Source organism: Anas acuta, chromosome 3 (assembly GCF_963932015.1).
Source record: "Anas acuta chromosome 3, bAnaAcu1.1, whole genome shotgun sequence".
Classification (NCBI taxonomy): domain Eukaryota; kingdom Metazoa; phylum Chordata; class Aves; order Anseriformes; family Anatidae; genus Anas; species Anas acuta.
In genome coordinates this window covers 2,326,594-2,344,973 of record NC_088981.1, presented here as the reverse complement: position 1 = coordinate 2,344,973, position 18,380 = coordinate 2,326,594, and the positions used below count along the sequence as shown (strand labels likewise).

Sequence of the window (18,380 nt, the reverse complement as noted above, 5' to 3'; positions counted from 1 at the left end):
TGGGGATTTTTCTTGTTACCGAGAACAAAAGACTTGAAGATAAGTTGCTGAAAGCCATTTGGTGTTTATGGTGTGCTTTAATTCCAGCAATTTGTCTTTATTTCTCCCATTTTGGAAACCGTCATATAGATGAATTATTGTCTTCACATTTTTATAGCTGGGTTCAGGTATAACACGCTACCAGTTGTAACACATGGTTTCCTATGAAGCAGGAAGAACCATCTACCAGCGTAGATGCTTTAAAATGGTGTTACAGAGAAGGGAGTATGGCACTGATAGAGCTAATGCCATCTGCAGAAGGAGAATATGGCCATGCTTAGTGTGTCACATGAGAGTCACCCTAATATTAATGTATGGATGCTCAAATTGCACCGTTTAAAACTAAATACAGTTTCAGTATCTGAAGCAAATACTCAGGGAGAAAAGTCAAAGATTTTTGCATGATTTAGGAGCAAAATGTCCACCAATGTTTTTTTGTCAAGATGATTTTTGAAAATCTCACCCAAGCATTGGGGATACTTGCGGCTCGGTTTTGGAAGGGCTCTTCAGTTCCCAGTGGTTTGTAGGTCATGCTCACAGCTTCATCCCTTGCCAACTTCTGCATGCTGAACTCGCTCGTGTAAGGTGTGCAGAGACCCTGGCAGACACTTCTGTGATTAGAGCCAAACAAACCAAATAAAAAGTTGTTAAATGCAGGATTTATAGTTGATACCAAAGAAATTTTACCGAGACTTACTTTTTGTTGGATTGATTTTTACAAATAGTAAAGAAAAGTACTTGTCTTGCCTTGGCTTAGAGCTTCATTTGTTTGGCAGGGCAGACAGCAGTGCAGCTGTGCGGCACGAAGAGACCCAGATGAGTACCGGGTCTCTACGCTGGGCTGCAATTCGACGAGGACTTTAAACTGATGCTGTTCTGAGAGCAGCAGTGTCACCTCCTTCGGTCGGCTGCTCTATCTCTCACCCCATATGTCTGCGGGGTCACGTGGTGAACCGCATCCAGAATCTGATCTGGCCGACTGCTTCGTTGGTGTGTTGTTGTATTTGTCCCACTGGTTGTTGGCTGCGTGCAGAGAGCCAGGCTGGTTCTGTGCATGGCCCTGCAGCAGAAAGTAACGGGACTGAGTGGTGGAGGGCTGAGACCATTTCCTTCAAAAGCAGTTCTGGCTTATGACAAATTTAAAGTCTTCGTGTAACTGTAACCTGACTGTAGAGCTTGAGGAAATTTCTACCAATACATTACTTAAAATATTTAGATAAAATATTTAGCATTACGAAAATGGCTTCCCTATGTTTCTCACCAGAGTTCTCGTTTTTGCAGTGCCTGCTGCTCAGTGTGGTTTCCCTACAGAAATAATTAAGAAAGGACGTCAGCTTCTGAAACACGTGAAATTGCTCCAGTGGCGTTGTTGTGTTGTACCTACAAAAGGATTATGTAGTTGTTGCCCTAAAGAGGCTACTAAGTTGTTTAATGTTGGTGCATTAGCACACGCTCATCCTGCAAGAAATAATAATCGTACTGTTTTTGAATTGCTTTGTTTACAGTAATTTAGAGTAAGAATCCTGTTCTGAACTGTGATACACTATTTTACAGTTAACTTCTGCAATGTCCAGGACAGGATTACTAAGATTGTGTTGTAACAGTAGTAATTATTCGTAATTCGTCTTGAGTTCTGCATTTAATAGCTCTTACATTACCACTATTAACAAGCAGTTTTGATGCAGAAGAGGAATTTATTCTCATGAAGCCTAATCAGCTGTGGAAGTAGAAACCATGAAGAGTGAATTCTGTTGTGTTATCTCACCATGAAGTACAAAACTAGACCAGACTAGGTGATCCTGCACAGTTGTGTACAGTGGAGAATGACGTTTGGTGGATTTCACGAACAAATTTTTTAACAAAAAAACCAAAACCAAACAAAAACAAGCCTGCAATCAATGCACTAAGCCATTACCTATGACTTACGCAATGGTGTAGTTTGCTTTAAAAGGTGATGCTGAAAATGGCATAATACAGCATTCTCAGCTGACAGTCACTTAGGGAAAAAATAAACTTGGTTTATAAATGAGTATTTTGCATTTGTAGCACAGCAGATTTGTCCTGAATTGAAATTAGAGTGCGGTTAGTCCCTCTTAATGGCTCATTCTGTCACAACACCATATACTCCCAAGGGAACTTCTTCAGTCAAAAGGAAACAAAACAAACTGTTGATGCCTTTGCCTCTGTTGGACTTGCAATGATACCATGGCGTAGGGATCTGTTAATGTCTGTGTCATTTGTCCTAACAGGGAATCAGAATTAACCTCTTCAGTAAGTGGCCTCCACAAAAATAAAATTAAATGAAGCGCAAACTGCTGTGGTTCTTATGCGCAGCACAGCACTGCAGGTGAAGAGATTAATTCTGACATCGCTTAGGGGCAGAATTGTTCTTAAATTTTAGCAATTACATTTCAGGTAATCCTAACATCAATAATCCCAATAATCTGAAGTCCAATGCAAAAGCAGTGCTACAATAACCTATTTCTAGTTGTAATTTCAGCTCTCATTTGATACTGAGATTGCGAGTTCCATTCGTGATGACTCTCAGCAGTCAAGTGAATGACATTCTCTGTTTTCATATGGATGCAAAAGGTATCTTGTACTAATTTCTTACCTTTTTTAATTTTTAGTTGTTGACCTCCTTTACTGGCGAGACATTAAGAAGACAGGAGTGGTGTTTGGTGCCAGCTTGTTCCTGCTGCTCTCGTTAACAGTGTTCAGCATCGTGAGCGTGACTGCTTACATTGCCTTGGCCCTGCTTTCTGTGACCATCAGCTTTAGGATATACAAGGGAGTCATCCAGGCAATCCAAAAGTCCGATGAAGGCCACCCGTTTAGGTGAGGTTTTTCTTATAATTAAGAAAAAATGTGTGTTGTTTTGGGGCGCGGCACTGTTGGTGCTGTTATGAGCAGTAAATGACATATGCCATACTATGTTGCATAATAATGTAAATAGCCTCTGTACCGAAAAATCTGTCACCCAGCCTACGACTACACTGCTTTCAGTTTTTCTCAGGAGGCAAACACAGTGGAAAAGCAAATGAATTGAATGCTTGGTACAGGGGATTTTCCTGGCACTGCTAGAGTGTCCTAATTTGCATTTAAAAAAAAGAACAAAAAACCATATTCCAACCTAATGGAATCATGTGTGCATTTTGGAGTGGTGTAGTCTTCAGAATGTGAACCAGTGGCAAATGATGTACAAAGTGTAAATATTACTTCAGCACTTCCAGTGCAATTTATTTAGCAAAAAAATAGAATAAATGTAGTAGGGGGTACTTGTATCTTTTTGAAACTTCAGGATACTCTTTAAATTATATATTAGCATGTAACAGCAGAGCTGTGTTCTCCATATGCAAGGCTGCCTTGTGATCAGCAGAATCCAGGTTCATTGCAGCCTGCCCAGATAAGAAATCCAGAAACCTGGACTCTGAAGAAATTTCTAAGGATTGAGGAGTTTAATCGTAGGATTAAGTGGTTTTAAGTGGTTCTGAGTGATGAGCTAAGTCCTTGGGGTACACCATGTGTGCACTTCCCTGCAGGGGGGGATGCAGCATGCTTGGTAATCATACTCCAACTGTGTAGAGTACAGTGGTGCCCATTATTGCAGAGCTGCATCGTAAGAGACATAAATGTATTGGTGGGTTAAACTAATTGCTAAGAGTGCATGCCAGCCGTAACCCACACTGCTCTTGCTTCTCTCCTTTTTTAACAAGTTAAGTGGCTCAGTCTGAATTTCCCTTGCATCTTTCAGAAAATCCTGCTTGCCCTCCTATTTACAGCCCTCTTACTCATTTTGTGGTGTTTCCAGTCATTCTTTTTCTTCCTCTCATCTTTAGTAAGATGAAGTAAAATATTTTCTCGATTTTTTTTTTTTTTCCCCTCTCTGTCTACATGTAGTGGCTCATTTAGCCAGTAGAAGTCAATCTCTACCTAAAACAACAGTGGGACAAAACTCTGAGGGGAAAAGTATTTGTTTTCAAGCTTAGATCGAGCTTAGAAAAAAGTACATCTGGCCAATTGACAATAATATTCAGAATAGCAGCATGACATATATATCTTTTGCAAAACAAAACAAAACCATCAAGGCCTTTGTTTCGTATTAGGGTGAATAATTCCCAGTGGAAATCTGGTTTGCTCTGTGCTCTTTAAGCAGTTTATTTTTAAAAATAATGATATTCGTAAGAAGCTTCTAGACATTCTTTTCCAACATCCCTGGTTGCTTTTCAACTGCAGGAAGAACGCTTCTGCTTGAATTTAGTTTGACAGTGAAGAGACATCCATGAGATCGATGTACCTTTTGGTTCAGGTACCAAATCTCCTGCTGATGAGCTACTAGTATATGTAGGAGACTCCATTATATGTCTCCTGTGCATAATAGGAGATAATCAAAACCACAAAAATAACCTCCCGCCCCAAAGCAGAATCCCCAACTGGAAGTAATCGGTAAGGTGCAGTAACTGTAAAATGAGCACCCTGTGATAGTTGTGCTGCATTACTCCTTCTCCCTGTAATGCACAAATCAGATAAATTACTCTTCATTTAAAAGGTCTAAATTGCCATAGCCACAAAAACTACAGATAAATGTCATGCTGTAGTGGAAAGAACACTTAACCAGACACAATTTTACATCTTTCTGTTAAAAGAATTGCTGTCACTAATTGTGAGAAGTTATTTTGAGCAAGCAATAAAAAATTCTCATTTTGCCATGCCTTATTAGTGTACTTGTCACAGCGTGATGCTGATTTCAGAAGCGTCTTCTGGCAGTATGAATGGATATGTTGATTTTGTAGGACATGGTTTCTGTTTGAGAAACGTAGAAATATCAAGTCCAGCAGAGTCTCAGGTTGCCTTAAGAACTTTCTTTTTCCTAATGCAGTAGCAAAATCAGTAAATGATCTCCTCCTCCCCTGCCAGCCTGTCCATCTGTGTCTCTTATTTTAAATGTACGTTGGCCTTATTAGCATGATAGACAGCAGTATACATGTCAGAGGTGCTGGAAACTGTTTTGGCCACTCGCTAGCCTTGTCTGTTCATTCGTGTGTGCTAGCCAGTGTGCCTTTTTGCCTGGGCACTGGGTAAGACTGCATGTGACTTTGTAAATACACTAGCACAGCAGAGTAGTGAGAGAGAAGCTCTTTATATTCTTTTTTCTTTAAGAGGATATGGGTATGTTTTTCCTCTTTTGAGATTTGCTTTTACCTTCCAAGAATAACTTAGGTTAGCTCTGTTCTATACCTCTAGCATGCCATGTATAGTGAGGTTTCTCTCATTTTAACATGCTGTATGTTGATATTGTCTGGCAGAGCTCTTACAGTACAGTTTCATAAGCTATTCTGTCTTGCAGGGCTTACTTGGAGTCTGACGTAGCCGTGTCTGAAGAACTTATTCAGAAATACAGTAATGTTGTGCTTGGTCATGTTAATGGCACAGTCAAAGAGCTGAGACGTCTCTTCCTAGTCGATGACTTAGTTGATTCTCTGAAGGTAAGTCTACTTCAACTGTAAATGTGACAGCCTTGTGTAAATAGATTCCTTGCTGACCTAGGTTAGCAAAGCCCACTTGTCCTTACAACTGTGAATGAACAATAGCATCTTTGGCTCTGTATCGAGTTCTAGTTTGCTTGCTGGAAGTACCAATTTTTGTTGTTTTTCAGGAAGTGCAGTATTCTCTTAGACACATTAAGTACTGAATGCAGTCATAGAGTGGTTAGCTTTATTTGTACTTCATTTTGACAGTACTACAGTAAAAATGAATCGAAAACTGAAATAAACTTTGGCTGCATACAGTTGAGCTATTACACCTCCTTGCTGGTGCTTAAAAGCAGAAATCTTAGAACAAGACACTGCTCCAGTATGGGCATTCAGAATGCATCACCACCACCTCTCACTCACTCTTAAAAAAAATAAATAAATCCATTTACAGCTAGACTGGCACAGTCTGGCTTATGTTTTTCATTTTGTTTCTGTACAGAGACTGGCAAGTGGTCAGTTAATGTGCATTTACTTGCCTTGAACAGCAGGAGTTTTCTATCCATTTTTTTACTGGAAGAATGGGGACTGAATAATGCCTGTGCTTTACTGGGAAGGTAGACGCTTCTTTCAGTCACTTGGTTTGGGTGTAAATAGTTGTTTTTCTTAGCATTACAAATTAATGAAATGTTTTTTTGGAAACAACACTGCATAAAGCATGCAAAACAGCCTAACAGATACCTAGCATATGTTGAATTTAGTATTGAATAGAATTTACTGACTGTTGCAGAGCAAAACCGAGGTGCTCTTTACTGAGGTGGCAGAGCAAGAAATGGCATTGAAATGGCTGAAAAACCTTAATTTTTATTCTGTGAGAGTTATGCTCTCTCCTGCCAAGCTTATCACATTTCTTTGTTTTTCAAACAATTGTTTCCTTTACTGAGTACAACGTGTTGTCCATTTGCTTTTCAGTTTGCATAATCTTCTTGAAATAAAGTTGCATTTATCCTCCAGTTAAATCTCTTGCTTATAAAGTGCTTTGCAAAGGCCTTTGAGTTGTTGTGAGGATGAGGGAAGGTGTTTGGAGAGAAACGGAATAAAATAGGAAGGCTGTAAAAGTCCTTGTTTTATTTGTGGAATAGAAATTGAAGATAGTTCTCAGGATCTTAGAGTTTCTAGATGCAGTTTCTCATATAGATGCATTTCTCTTGCAGTTGCTCCTATATAAACACAGTGAGGAGTTGGTACTGTGGGCGTTGTAAGATGTGTAAGGATGTTGGGTGTTGTCACCTATTGTCTGGTGCTCATAGAAAAGATTCAGGTTCTCAGAAGGAGAAGAGGAGATGAAGGCTTAGCCCAGGGGGTTGTGCAGTATTCTTCCAGCTCCTACAGGGCTGTGCAATAAAAGTACTTTTGTGAGGTGCTTGTGCATTTGTATTTTCTGGTCACCTTTCTGTACACGATTGATACTGCTGTGGTCATTTTATGGCAGCACGACATAAATGAGTCTGTTTCTGTCTGTGCCTTGCTGGTGTTCCCACTTGGGGCTTGGTTTGGATGGCTAAATCATGTCAGCCCTGCCCGCCGCCTGTGAGAAGCTGGTTTGCCTTTGCACTTCAGTGACTGCGTGCTTGGGGTGCATCTCTGCAGCGCTGTGGCCTCGGTCACAGGAATTGTTGTTCTGTGACTAGAACTGCGTTTTGATAACATAAACTTGGAGTGTGAGGGAGGAAAGGAACATATTCTCTGTTTATTGCGCTTTTTAATGGCATTGATTCTCAGTGTTCAAAAAGGTTATTTTGCTGAAGTCATATTTGGATCTTATTAAACAACTGGATACATCACAGAAAAGCCTTGTAGTCACAAGGTCACTTGTATTTCTTCAGTAATTAAGGCCTTTGTGGTATGAGCCTTCATCTGAGTTATGCGAATTTCCACACCATTTGTTTAGAGTTCACAGTCCCTTGCAGTAAGGAAGGGGAAGCAGCGAAGCCAACTGCTGTTCTGCTTAGCACTGTTTGAAGAATTAAGTCTTCCAGTAGTAGAAATAATTCCAGTCAAGATGTCTTCAAGGCACTCTAATCGCTTCTAAAATAGTATGCTATGTAGGAAATACATTTTTATTCAGATGAAATAATTCACTTCCCCTCTATTCTGGCATTTAAAACATTTTATGTGGGTTAATTAGTCTAATTTATGGTAGTTGGGAGCAACCCTCTATAAAACCAGTGAATGTCAGGACCATTTACAGTTGCTGATTTTGAAGACTTTGCGCTTGAGGAGAACATTAAGATGCTGAGGTTTTATGTAATACAGCAGCTCTGGTTTTATTAAAAAAAAAAAAATACGCCTGGCTCATGTAGTTTAAACATCTTCACCATAGGAAACAGCATGTTTGTATATAATGAAAGCTAACGAGCTTTGATGTAGAAAATGTCTGCAGGTTAGTTTATTGTGCATAATAGTTCTGGCTGTAAAATCTGTCTTGTTAAGATCTTTTTCTTTTTTTTTTTTTTTTTTTTTTTATTAAACAGTGCTTCAGTCATGGAAGTCTTAAAATGTACTAAATATTTATGCAGCACAAGGAGAAGTTCCTCATAGCTTTTCAGGGGAAATTTCAGAAGAGCTTTTGTCAAGAGTCCCAGGAGGAGCTGCACTTTGTCCTGACACACAGTAATTGAGCAGCTCACCCTGGGCTGCGCAATCAGGAGCAGTTCTCTTCTGCTGTCGGGGCACAGTTGCTTTCAATTTGTCATTGCTCAACTGATATTTTGAGAAATAGAGCTCTGTGCTATATTTGAACTGGTTTATAGTAAAGAAACTGATAGATCTGTTTATTATCCTTTCTGGATTTGCCATTAAATTGCCTTATGCTTTGGGTACTAGGGAGTCTTACTGAAGGAGGTAGGCAAAAACTGGATGCAGTCCATCAGATACACAGTTTTGTTGCTGGTTCACGTATCATTGTAACGTGCAGGTGGTGAGCTTGGGCCCCGTGCCTTCCTTCTATCCTGTTCTGAGCATCTGGGAAGAACAATGTTATCTTTGTAGGTCACTCCCGGGTTGCTTTCAGCTTTTTTTTTTTTTTTTCCCCCATCTTAGAGCTTTAAGTGTTCAGGCATGCTTGAGGTAAGCCTTTACACATTTGTACGTTTGTGTCATTTCTAGGAAAAAATAGAAACCATAAGTAAATGAGGGATTGAGATTGAGTCCATTAATTCCTGGGAGCCTGGTTTTAACGGTCAGAAAGGTGTGAGGAGGGAGAGGCAGTGGTTTGGGAGAGGGCTTTGGAAGGTTTTGCTGAACATCATTTGCTTTGGTGGCCACATCTTAGAAAACAGCTGTCATTTACTGCCAGTTAGCAGTCAGCAGGATATGGCAAAGAGAGGCGGCCTCACTGGGGTCGGTGGTTCCCTCTCCTGCCTGGAACAAATGGGCAAAGTGGACAGAAACTTCACACACGATAGGCTTTGTCATTAAACCCTGGCACTGCTTTGGACAGACTTCAGGACAAGCAATGCCAGTGTCAGTCAAATGTTAACTTCAGGAGTTTTATATTTCTCGGACCATAAATTCAATGCTCACTACATGATATTCCATTGTTCTGATGGTTGTTGGATTTTCGGATTGATTTTGATTCTGTTACCCCGCTGCTTACATGAACTGTGTTTTCTGACATGGGCATAGTCTTGAGCTCTGTTACCAATGTTTACCTGGGCAGGGTGGTGCCTTGCTCCTGGAACTGTGCTCGTGCAGGGGAGAGCTCGGAGAGCAGTCAAAATGGTTCACAGTGCGTGCTTGGAGCCGGCTGATTTCCGATACCGAATGCACGCTTTGTGAGAGTCATTCTGGGCGTTCACAAACTTGGGGGCTTTTTGCTGTATAACAGTTGTTGGCTTTCCTCCTGTCTCTCAGGCAGGGGACATGCTGCAGGGACGGACTTGCTCAGAAAGTGGAGATTTGCTTTGGTAAAGTCGCTCTTGTGCAAAGAGGCTGGCAGCCAGCTCTCACCCTGGCACTGCAGAGAGCAGAACTGGGCCAAGGTTTGAATGAATCATGAGGGAGGTTAGAGAAATCTGCTTTATTTTTCTTGATAAACCTGCCAAATTCCTTCAGTGGGAATGCATCTGATGGTAACATTGCAGCCTTGTCTGAGGGTTAACTTTGTGCCTCCAGTGCTACTTGCGTCACCTCTGGAAAGAGCTGACAGATAAAGAACTGCATCATTTGCAATTAATCCTGCTGAATTTTGAATGGGACCAGCTTTGAATGAAGCTCTTGAAGTAAACTTCCTTCATTACAGGGGTTATGCAGCTAGACCTGTCTATTGCCCTGCCCTTACTTGATTTTGCCCTTACTGTTGATTTTGTTTGGTTTGGACATTTTGCGTCTTATGATAAGCTAAAAATGGACGCCTGGCTGCATAACTTCTGAGTAACTCAGCTGCAGACTGCATCTTTTGCCCACAGTCCTTCAGCATTACGTTCTTTATTTTCCAGTGCTTTGTGCCCACCTTTTGCCTTTGCATCTCCTGCTTATTGCAGTGCTTCACCTTCGGTTGCTATCTGTGGATTCTTTGGATTTGGATGTATCTGCAGCCTCTGCACCACCTTCCGCTGTTTTACAGTGTCTTGCCCAGAAAATAACCAGACATACTTAGCTGATTAGAGTGCTGGGGTCTTGTCTGCTTAGCAAGAAATAAGTGCTGCTAAATCCACTAGATCTGACAACCAAATCCTGGCTTCTGCTCTGTTCCTTACGGGCTGTGCAACACTAGAAGAAATGGGCTGGTTTTCCTCAGGGAGGAATCCTACACAGAAATAGAGCTGGCAGCCTGCAGCCTGCTCCTGCCCTGGTATAGGTCAGAGGTGTGCTTGGGTCACTCTGCACCTGGCGGAAAGCTGCCGGGGTTTAACTCCCTCAGAGCTGTGCGAAACTGCTGAGGCAGGGTTGAGGCCCCCCCGATGGGGCCTGTGCAAGAGCGGAGTCAGCAGGGCAGGGGGGGCAACAGCACGGCCAGTGCTGGGGCAGGCACCACGAGCGGGAAGGGAAGGGAAGGGAAGGGAAGGGAAGGGAAGGGAAGGGAAGGGAAGGGAAGGGAAGGGAAGGGAAGGGAAGGGAAGGGAAGGGAAGGGAAGGGAAGGGAAGGGAAGGGAAGGGAAGGGAAGGGAAGGGAAGGGAAGGGAAGGGAAGGGAAGGGAAGGGTGTGCGTGAACCCAGCTTCTCTTTGGAGGTTGTCTTTGACCTGCAGCCATCTTCCATTTTATGGCACTGACGACTTCTTTCTTTCCTGAATATTGTAGTATTCTAAGTCCTTGTGTTGTTTAAGGGAAAAACGTCACCCAAGCCAGCCTTGCCGCGTTCCCTGCCAGGTTTTTCAGCCAGTGTGGCAGAAGCCCCTGCCTAGCAGTCAGTGGTTCATGGAGACCACTGCGGAGCTGCAGTGTGGCTGTGGTGGGGCAGTGCCGCCGGTGGCTTTGCAGCCCCGGGGTTGATGTGCTGATGTGTTGGCTGCTGGGCTGCCATGCAACCAAATGACCCGCTTTCCTTCTGGCTCTGTCCCCAAGGGCTGCGGTATGTGCCAGCCCTTTCACCTCCCTGCCTGTCCTGTTCCTGTCTTCTGAAGGGTGGGAGGTAGGAAGTGTTTGCCCATCGTTCTGAAATGCCGTATTGGAAGTGCTGTGCACACGCAGGGGGCCTTGAGCAACCACCACGTACTGACAGCCTTTGGTCACTGCTGACTTGGGCCGAATTCAGCCCAATGACCTAGACACAAGAGGCCACATATCCCATTACTAAACCCTTCAGCCATCTCGTCACTCATCTATAATTACATTAGGTGCACACGGGTGGAGTTTGGGGTGTTCCAGCTTCAAATGTGCATTTAGAGAAGTTATCTTGCTTACTGGTATAACTAACGTTCTTGTAAGACCAGTCACAGGCTGACATGTGCTTTTATTTTTCAGTTTGCAGTGTTGATGTGGGTATTCACTTATGTTGGTGCCTTGTTTAATGGTCTGACATTACTGATACTGGGTAAGTGTTTGAAATTGTGTTAAATACCTGGCATTGCAAAATAACCCTGGAAAAGCAATGAAGTCTGCCCGATACTCCCAGGCTATTCCTGTGTTCTTGAGATTGTATCAAGATGATGTAGTTGTGTGTCCTTTCTCTAGGACATTGATAACCCTGCAGAATGGACAATTTTGAATTGTGTTGAATTCTGTGAAGTTGCACATTTTCCAGACACCCTATCTCCCTGTCAGGGTTAGCTTTTCTTTAATATCATTGCTATATTGTAACTTTGGTGGAGGTACAAAATCAGCTCTGGTCACCTCCCACTGAAGATAGTTTGTTTCTTGTAGTCCAGAGGGCGATGCCACTGACCTAAGCACTCTTGCTAAGAATGTGTCTAACCCACAGTGAAAAAGTGAACTGTGACCAGAGTTACTGTACCGTTAACAAGACCTGGAGAGCAGCCCAGCTTCTCCTTAGCAGGGTTTATTTAAATTACCAGCCAACAATTTTTGTGTGTGGCCTAGTTATTTCTTTTTGTTGTACCCTTTTGAAAGAAATGTTAAGGTGTGAAAGCAAGTCTTTGTTTAACTGAGCACCATTCCTTCTGTCAATATTTACACCTTTGATCTGTTCTTTTCCAGCTTTGATTTCGCTCTTCAGTGTTCCTGTTATTTATGAGAGACATCAGGTGAGTGTTCAATAAGGTTCATTAAATACTCCATGAAGTTAGTTCTATTGAAGCAAAACCAGGAGAAAATAAAAATTCATTTTATTCTTCTAAACTCTTTAAAGTCTTTAAAATGGTGGCCTTTAATCAGGAGTCACTGCCAGAGCCAAGAGAACCAAGTTCACTTGGAAGTCCAGGCCGTGCATGCTTTCCCATCCTCCTTTTTGGTGGAAGTGTAAGGTGGCTTCCCCAGCAAACGATTATGGAAAAAAACATGATTAACCTTCTCTTCCTCTCTTCTTTTCCTCTCATCCGGATTTATTCAGGCCTGCTGCAGCAGTAGGCAGGGTGTGAATCTTGATATAAGTACTTTTAAACCAATTTCTGGGAAAAAAAAAAAAAGAAAGAAAAATAACACACTTTGGAGCTGGTATTCAGGATTTGTGTCCTGAAGCCCCACGGAATTTGTAATTTGGCTAAAACAGGCAGCAGAAGAGGCTTGGTACAGTCTAATACTTCTATCAGCAGACTATTGTAAAGGAAGAGGCGGTAAGAAGAAGCCAAAGTAAAATGACTATGATTAAATAATAGTAGAGCTTGAGCAGGGACTGTCTTCAGCAGGTTGATAGCACAGGAGGGGGGGAAGCCAGCCCTGGCTTAGCAGTTCCTTCTCCTCTTTCCAAAACAACTCTGATCCTGAAGGTCAGTCTGGGATGTAGGAAAAGTGGAAGAAATGCTCTAAAAAGATGAGAGAGCTTTTTGGGCTCCTCTCCAACCTCTGTATGACCATAGAAACGAGCTAAATACTGTGCAGTGAAAGGAAAGATGATGGACAGTTTGCATGGCTTAGCCTGGGCTCCTCGATCCTCCTGACAAGGCTGCTCTCGGAGGGCCTAAGCTGTTTGACAGGGAAGCAGCTTTCCTTCTCTGTGGTGCCCAGAGGAGAAAGAGAAGCTGACTGCTCACTTCTCACCATGGGCCTTGGTTGTGCGTGCTTGCGTTGGAGCAGCATCAAACTGGGAAATAAGCACTGTTGGGCTGCTTCCTTCCATCAGTGGTCATTCCTGCAGGGCGTCTTAGTGTGTGTAACTGCCTGCCAGGCAGCAAAGGAACTGTTGGTAAGCCTTGGTCTGTAACATCTCTCACCTTACATTTCAGGCCCAAATTGACCATTATTTGGGACTAGTGAACAAGAATGTCAAAGACGCAATGGCTAAGTGAGTTTTTTGTTTGTTTTTCACTTAAACATAAATGTTTAGTTTCTTGGCATGCATGCTACTTCTGTATATAACAAATGCGTTATATATACTAGTTGTGGGAGGAGAAAGTTCTTTGCTTAAAATGGAATGGTTATGAAATCAGCTCTTTTCTTGGAGGTGCATTTAAGTCCATCCGATGTTATTTTTAATAGAAATCTGTGTATTAGTGAAACTGTGGGCCCACAGCGGTTGCAGCTGTGGCATGAGCAAAGGAGGCCTTCAGCAGTTCAATTTCTCAGTGTAATAGTTGGTTTGCCATGATAATTACCTTCACAGATTCCTGTCTTGAAGGCTTTTCTACCTACTCTTTTTTCCTTATTCAAATGCTGTTCTTTTTCCTCTCTTGTTCCTTTTGCAGGATCCAAGCAAAAATTCCTGGGTTGAAGCGCAAAACTGAATAAAAAGCCTGAAGCAACTTACTGATAGGAAGTTCATCTTTTAAGGGGGAAAATACTTATTTGGATTTACATGGGGAGGGTCAGGGAATAAGCAAAACCCTTGACATTGCAGTGCAATTTCACAGATCTTTATTTTTTAGCAACGCAGTGTTTGAGGAAAAATAACTGTTTTGACTGCCATGTGTTTCATCATCTTAAGTATTGTAAGCTGCTATGTATGGATTTAAAACTAATCATCTTTCTTTATCCCATGTGCAGCACTGGCTAATACAAAAAGATTTGAGAAAGCTGTACATTTTGCTTCATCAGAGGTAGGCGCTGCTGCGTTCCAGAAGAGGTAGTGCAGGTGGAGCGGAGGATAACACTTCCCAGTTTGTGCACTGTGTATGGTCTGTGTAGATTGATGCAGATTTTCTAAAATGAGATGTTTTAGAAGAATATACCATTTTAGCAAGTTTTGAAAAATCTTGCCTTTTTGGTATGAGTATAGCTGTATTGTGATTTTATTGTTTTATCAATTGCCAATATATATATATATATATATGTGTTTCACAAAGCTTAGATCTTTCAGCTGCTCCACAGTGCTTCGTACTTCAGAGAATTGACTGATTTCTGGACTAGCTCCATAGCACACAAGCTTGAAAAACTAAAATGTCTCTGTAAACACTAGCATCTGTTTAAAAGAAACAAACAAAAAAAAGTAATGAACAAAGGAACCTCCACATATATTAAAAGATTACAGCATACACTTTGTTGCGCAAACATGCAGTAGTTGATTTTGAGCAAGTAACTCTACAGTCTCTCAAACTCTGATAATCTGTGGACTGAATATCTAACGCTGCAAATGTTGTTTGGAAACTTAAAACCTTGTTATGCAAGAAATTATAAATGAAAATTTATACACTTGCAGTTTAAGCTGTATTGAACTAAGTCTGTGGAATGCATTGTGAAATGTAAAAAAAAAAAAACAAACAAAAAAGAAAAAAAAACAAAACCCCAAGTATCAATAAAGCTTATAGACTTAAAATAATATCGGTATTTTGCTTTCTTGAGGTAAGTTTAATATATTTGTGTTTATTTTAAGTTCATCGTGATTCAATATCCATTGTACATGGTGGTAGAAGTAGTTTGTCAGATTTATAGCAATGTGAGTAGATGGATTTTTCATGATACCTTTTGTGCAGCGTGAAGCAGTTTGTTCAGTTCTAGTTACAGATCTGATGTCCTGAATAGCTGTGTTGGTGGGTGATGCTCAGTTTGGCGCGTAGTTCTCGTAGAGCAGATGCTTTCCTGCAGTGAGGAGGCCTCGATGCTGAATACTGAAGGCCACTGTTGTTACCATGGCCAGCTGCACTGACAGCTCAGTGACGTGGGTGACTGTCAGTCTTGTGAGTTGGTTGGTGGTTGAAAATTGTTCTTGAAAAAGATGAAAATTTAGATTCTGCTAAAAGAAGTAAATATCCTTGGCTTCTTTTATGTTGAAGACAGTAATGTACTAGTTTGAAGGAAATTGTTAAGCGAGTCCAATAATTTTTCAGATGTTTTCGAGCCTGATTTAGAAAGCTGGACATTGAAAACTTGTATCCGAGTTTATTTGAGACACAGATTTTAAATTAATGGCATCTTGACCATTGAAAAATAAATTCATGCACTAATATTTTAATTTACAGTATAGTACATCATCACTTCTGAACATTTTATACATAAAGCCAAACCATATAAACATACAAATTTTTAAGTGTTATCCTGACAGACGCTATTGCTCTAAGATATTTTTAACATAGCCATTTAATAATTCCTTCTGCTGTGCAACTGGTTTTATTCAGGATACAATCAATGTGAAAGGCAAACATGACAACATAAGCAAAGAAGGTGCTCACTGACATCACCACCTAACATGATTACAATATTTGATCAATAAGGTTTATTTAAAAAAAAAACTGCATAGGGACTCTTATTGTGTATCTGACAAACTGATCTGTATAGTAATATAAGGCATTAATAAATTCACTTTTAAAAAAAGGTGATTCTTGGAGGTTGCTGAAGCACTTTTGTGTGTTAAATATACATGGATCCACTCCTTTAATTGGATAGTTGTTTCATTTGTCATTTTTATGATACGACATTTTTATGTCTAACAGCTATTGTCTCACTTACGTAGTGGGAATCAGAAGTGGTTTGGCAGGATGGTTCCACAATTAATCATTCTATTAATCTGAACTGAACTGGGACTAAACCACAATTCAGTATCTCTTTTCAAATACTACATGTAAGTCAAAATGTTCTATTTTGGCCTTTATTTCTTTTGATTAAAACCAGTCTGTTTAAAAGGAAGCTCGTTCCAAAATACGGAGGCATTCCACATCAGAACTCTCCGAAATCTTTTGAAACTGCCCATGTTTTCTGTTCCTTTCTAAGATTTCATTTGAAAATTTGAACTTTCTTTTCTTTCTCCAATTCCACTGTCCCTATCATTTTTGGTTTTCTAAGAAGTTCAGTAACAACTGCTGAAGAGCTCTTCTGGCTTTTTGTGAACATCTGCTCATAGTCTCCACTTTCAAGTGGAGAGATCTCATATTTCATTTCAGCTGCCTGCTGCCCTCCTGCCCCATGATCCCACAGCCTAGTCACAGAGCAGGGGGCTGCACACGGTGCAAGAGAAGCAAGGATGGGGAGAGGAGTTCAAATTTAGCAAAGACTTTGCTTTTCTCCGGGATAGGTAAACTGTCAGGTACCAGAGTTATTTATTTTCTATGCCTAAATAGCATGGGCCTAGCTGCCCACTGAAGGGGTCACAGCCCTCATTGGTTTCTCTCATTTGTCTCTCTCTCCAGAGGGCATAATGGGAAACAAGGATTCCTGGTGGCTTTCAAAATACTTTAATGCACTAGATGGTCACTGCTTGGGATGGCAGTTAAATATGAAGCATGTTTTCCTGCCAACAGGGAGATTGCAGGAACACTTAGGGAACAACTTCCTCATTATTTGTGTTAAAAAAAATCTTTCTACTTCCCCCACTCCTGTCCCCACATTGAGTTAAGCCTCAAATTCTGGCTGCAGCCCATCTACCATCTGAACCGATTGAGTATAGCTTACCAAGAGATGTCACACCACCAGTTTTGTCCTCATAATGATGCATAGGTTCCTGCTCTTGGAAACATTTTGGAATTCATTTCTGAAGGTATTAAAAACCAAAGCACTAAAAAGGGATTTAGCGGATAACGTAAGTACATGTCTGGAAAAGTGTTGGTGTTAGCCCTCCTCTGTGTGAAAGTTATAGCACCATATGTTGAAAACAGACATTGGTGGGAGGCAAGATTGTAGCCCAGACTACTGGAAATATTGTTCAAAGGCACTTCATGGATAGAAAATTTTGCCAAATAAATACATTGAAACAAAAATTATACTTTGCTCCTCCAATTCCTGAAAGCTGAAGCATGAACCCAGCGTGCTCATTAAAAGCTTGTGACTTAGTGCACTAAATTTGAGTTTTAAGCAGGTATAGTAAAAACACTTTTTGAGTGAATGTTTAAATTTTGAAATTATGCAAATTAAAGGGCCCTCTGTGTCCTCCCTTTTCAGATGTGATTTGAATAATACAGTATTAGGCAAAAGCAGCTTAGGGTGTTAACTGTTCACTTTAGCTTACCCCTCTTACAAAACATGTCGCTTTCAAACTTCAGCTTCCTGCTCAAGGATGTTGGTCTTCACATCGCAAGATCGCATTCATGGTCAGTAAAGTCACGAGTAATCCAAAAAGGCGTAATCCACACAGCAGCGTGTGGAAATTCCAGCGGCTGAGGGTAGAGGCATTCATGGCTGTCCAGTCCAGAGCTGTCACTTGGTGGTTGCAGTAACAGCAGGAAAAGTTGTCTTTCAAAGACATCGCCATACAAATACACTACAAAGAAGTTAAGCGATAGTGTAACATTTATTTATAAGTAAATTAATGATAACCTTTAGCATATCATAGACAGACTACTCAAAATACGTCTGTGTCTATAAATACCTCTAACTGCAAGCCTCCAGGTAAACAAAAAAAGCAAAAGGTAAGCCCTGGCACTGCCTTCTGTTGTGCACACGTTGAAGCAGTCTAATAATACACAGCCACTCCCCCCAACACAGCCAGTCACAGCCACACACGTACACCTGCAAACATAACACTCACAGACAGCCGCACGCAGATGCGTGTGCAGCTGCACATGCAAACCATCATGCACGTGCAGCCACACACACCCAGAGCCAGAGAGCCAACACCCAGAGACATGGCCATGTGCATGCACACACCCACACAGAGGCATACAATCCATGCACCCACCCACATCCACTCCTTTTTTTTTTTTCCTTTTTCCTTTTTTTTTTTTCCTTCAGGCACCTTTTGAGAAGCCTCCTGTTACTTCAAATGTTTTTCTAAATCCGTCTATCCTTCTGTTCAGCTGGAATTTCTGTCCTACCCCCTTGCTGGGTGGGAGATACTCAGTTATTTTTGTGTGACTGACACCCTCACCAGCTGTCTTTATCTCATCTA

The 18,380-nt window shown here is 41.3% G+C and overlaps 2 protein-coding genes across 11 annotated transcripts in view; one reads left to right on the top strand and one right to left on the bottom strand.

The window, feature by feature from the left end:
* RTN4 (reticulon 4) overlaps positions 1-14,882 on the top strand; it is a 44,218-nt gene extending 29,336 nt beyond the window's left edge. For all 7 annotated transcript variants that reach the window (XM_068675258.1, XM_068675260.1, XM_068675262.1 and 4 more), the window contains 6 exons: positions 2,670-2,877; positions 5,387-5,525; positions 11,477-11,546; positions 12,170-12,216; positions 13,354-13,412; positions 13,813-14,882. In XM_068675258.1, the coding sequence (XP_068531359.1) occupies positions 2,670-2,877; positions 5,387-5,525; positions 11,477-11,546; positions 12,170-12,216; positions 13,354-13,412; positions 13,813-13,855 (566 nt within the window). In that variant the 3' untranslated portion in view covers positions 13,856-14,882. The remainder of the gene's footprint in view (positions 1-2,669; positions 2,878-5,386; positions 5,526-11,476; positions 11,547-12,169; positions 12,217-13,353; positions 13,413-13,812) is intronic.
* Positions 14,325-18,380, bottom strand: part of EML6 (EMAP like 6) — a 122,802-nt gene continuing 118,746 nt past the window's right edge. For all 4 annotated transcript variants that reach the window (XR_011094311.1, XM_068675255.1, XM_068675256.1 and 1 more), the window contains one exon: positions 14,325-17,753. Coding sequence is in view for 3 of the 4 variants with exons in the window: in XM_068675255.1 (XP_068531356.1) it covers positions 17,729-17,753 (25 nt within the window). In the remaining variant the exon portion in view is untranslated. The remainder of the gene's footprint in view (positions 17,754-18,380) is intronic.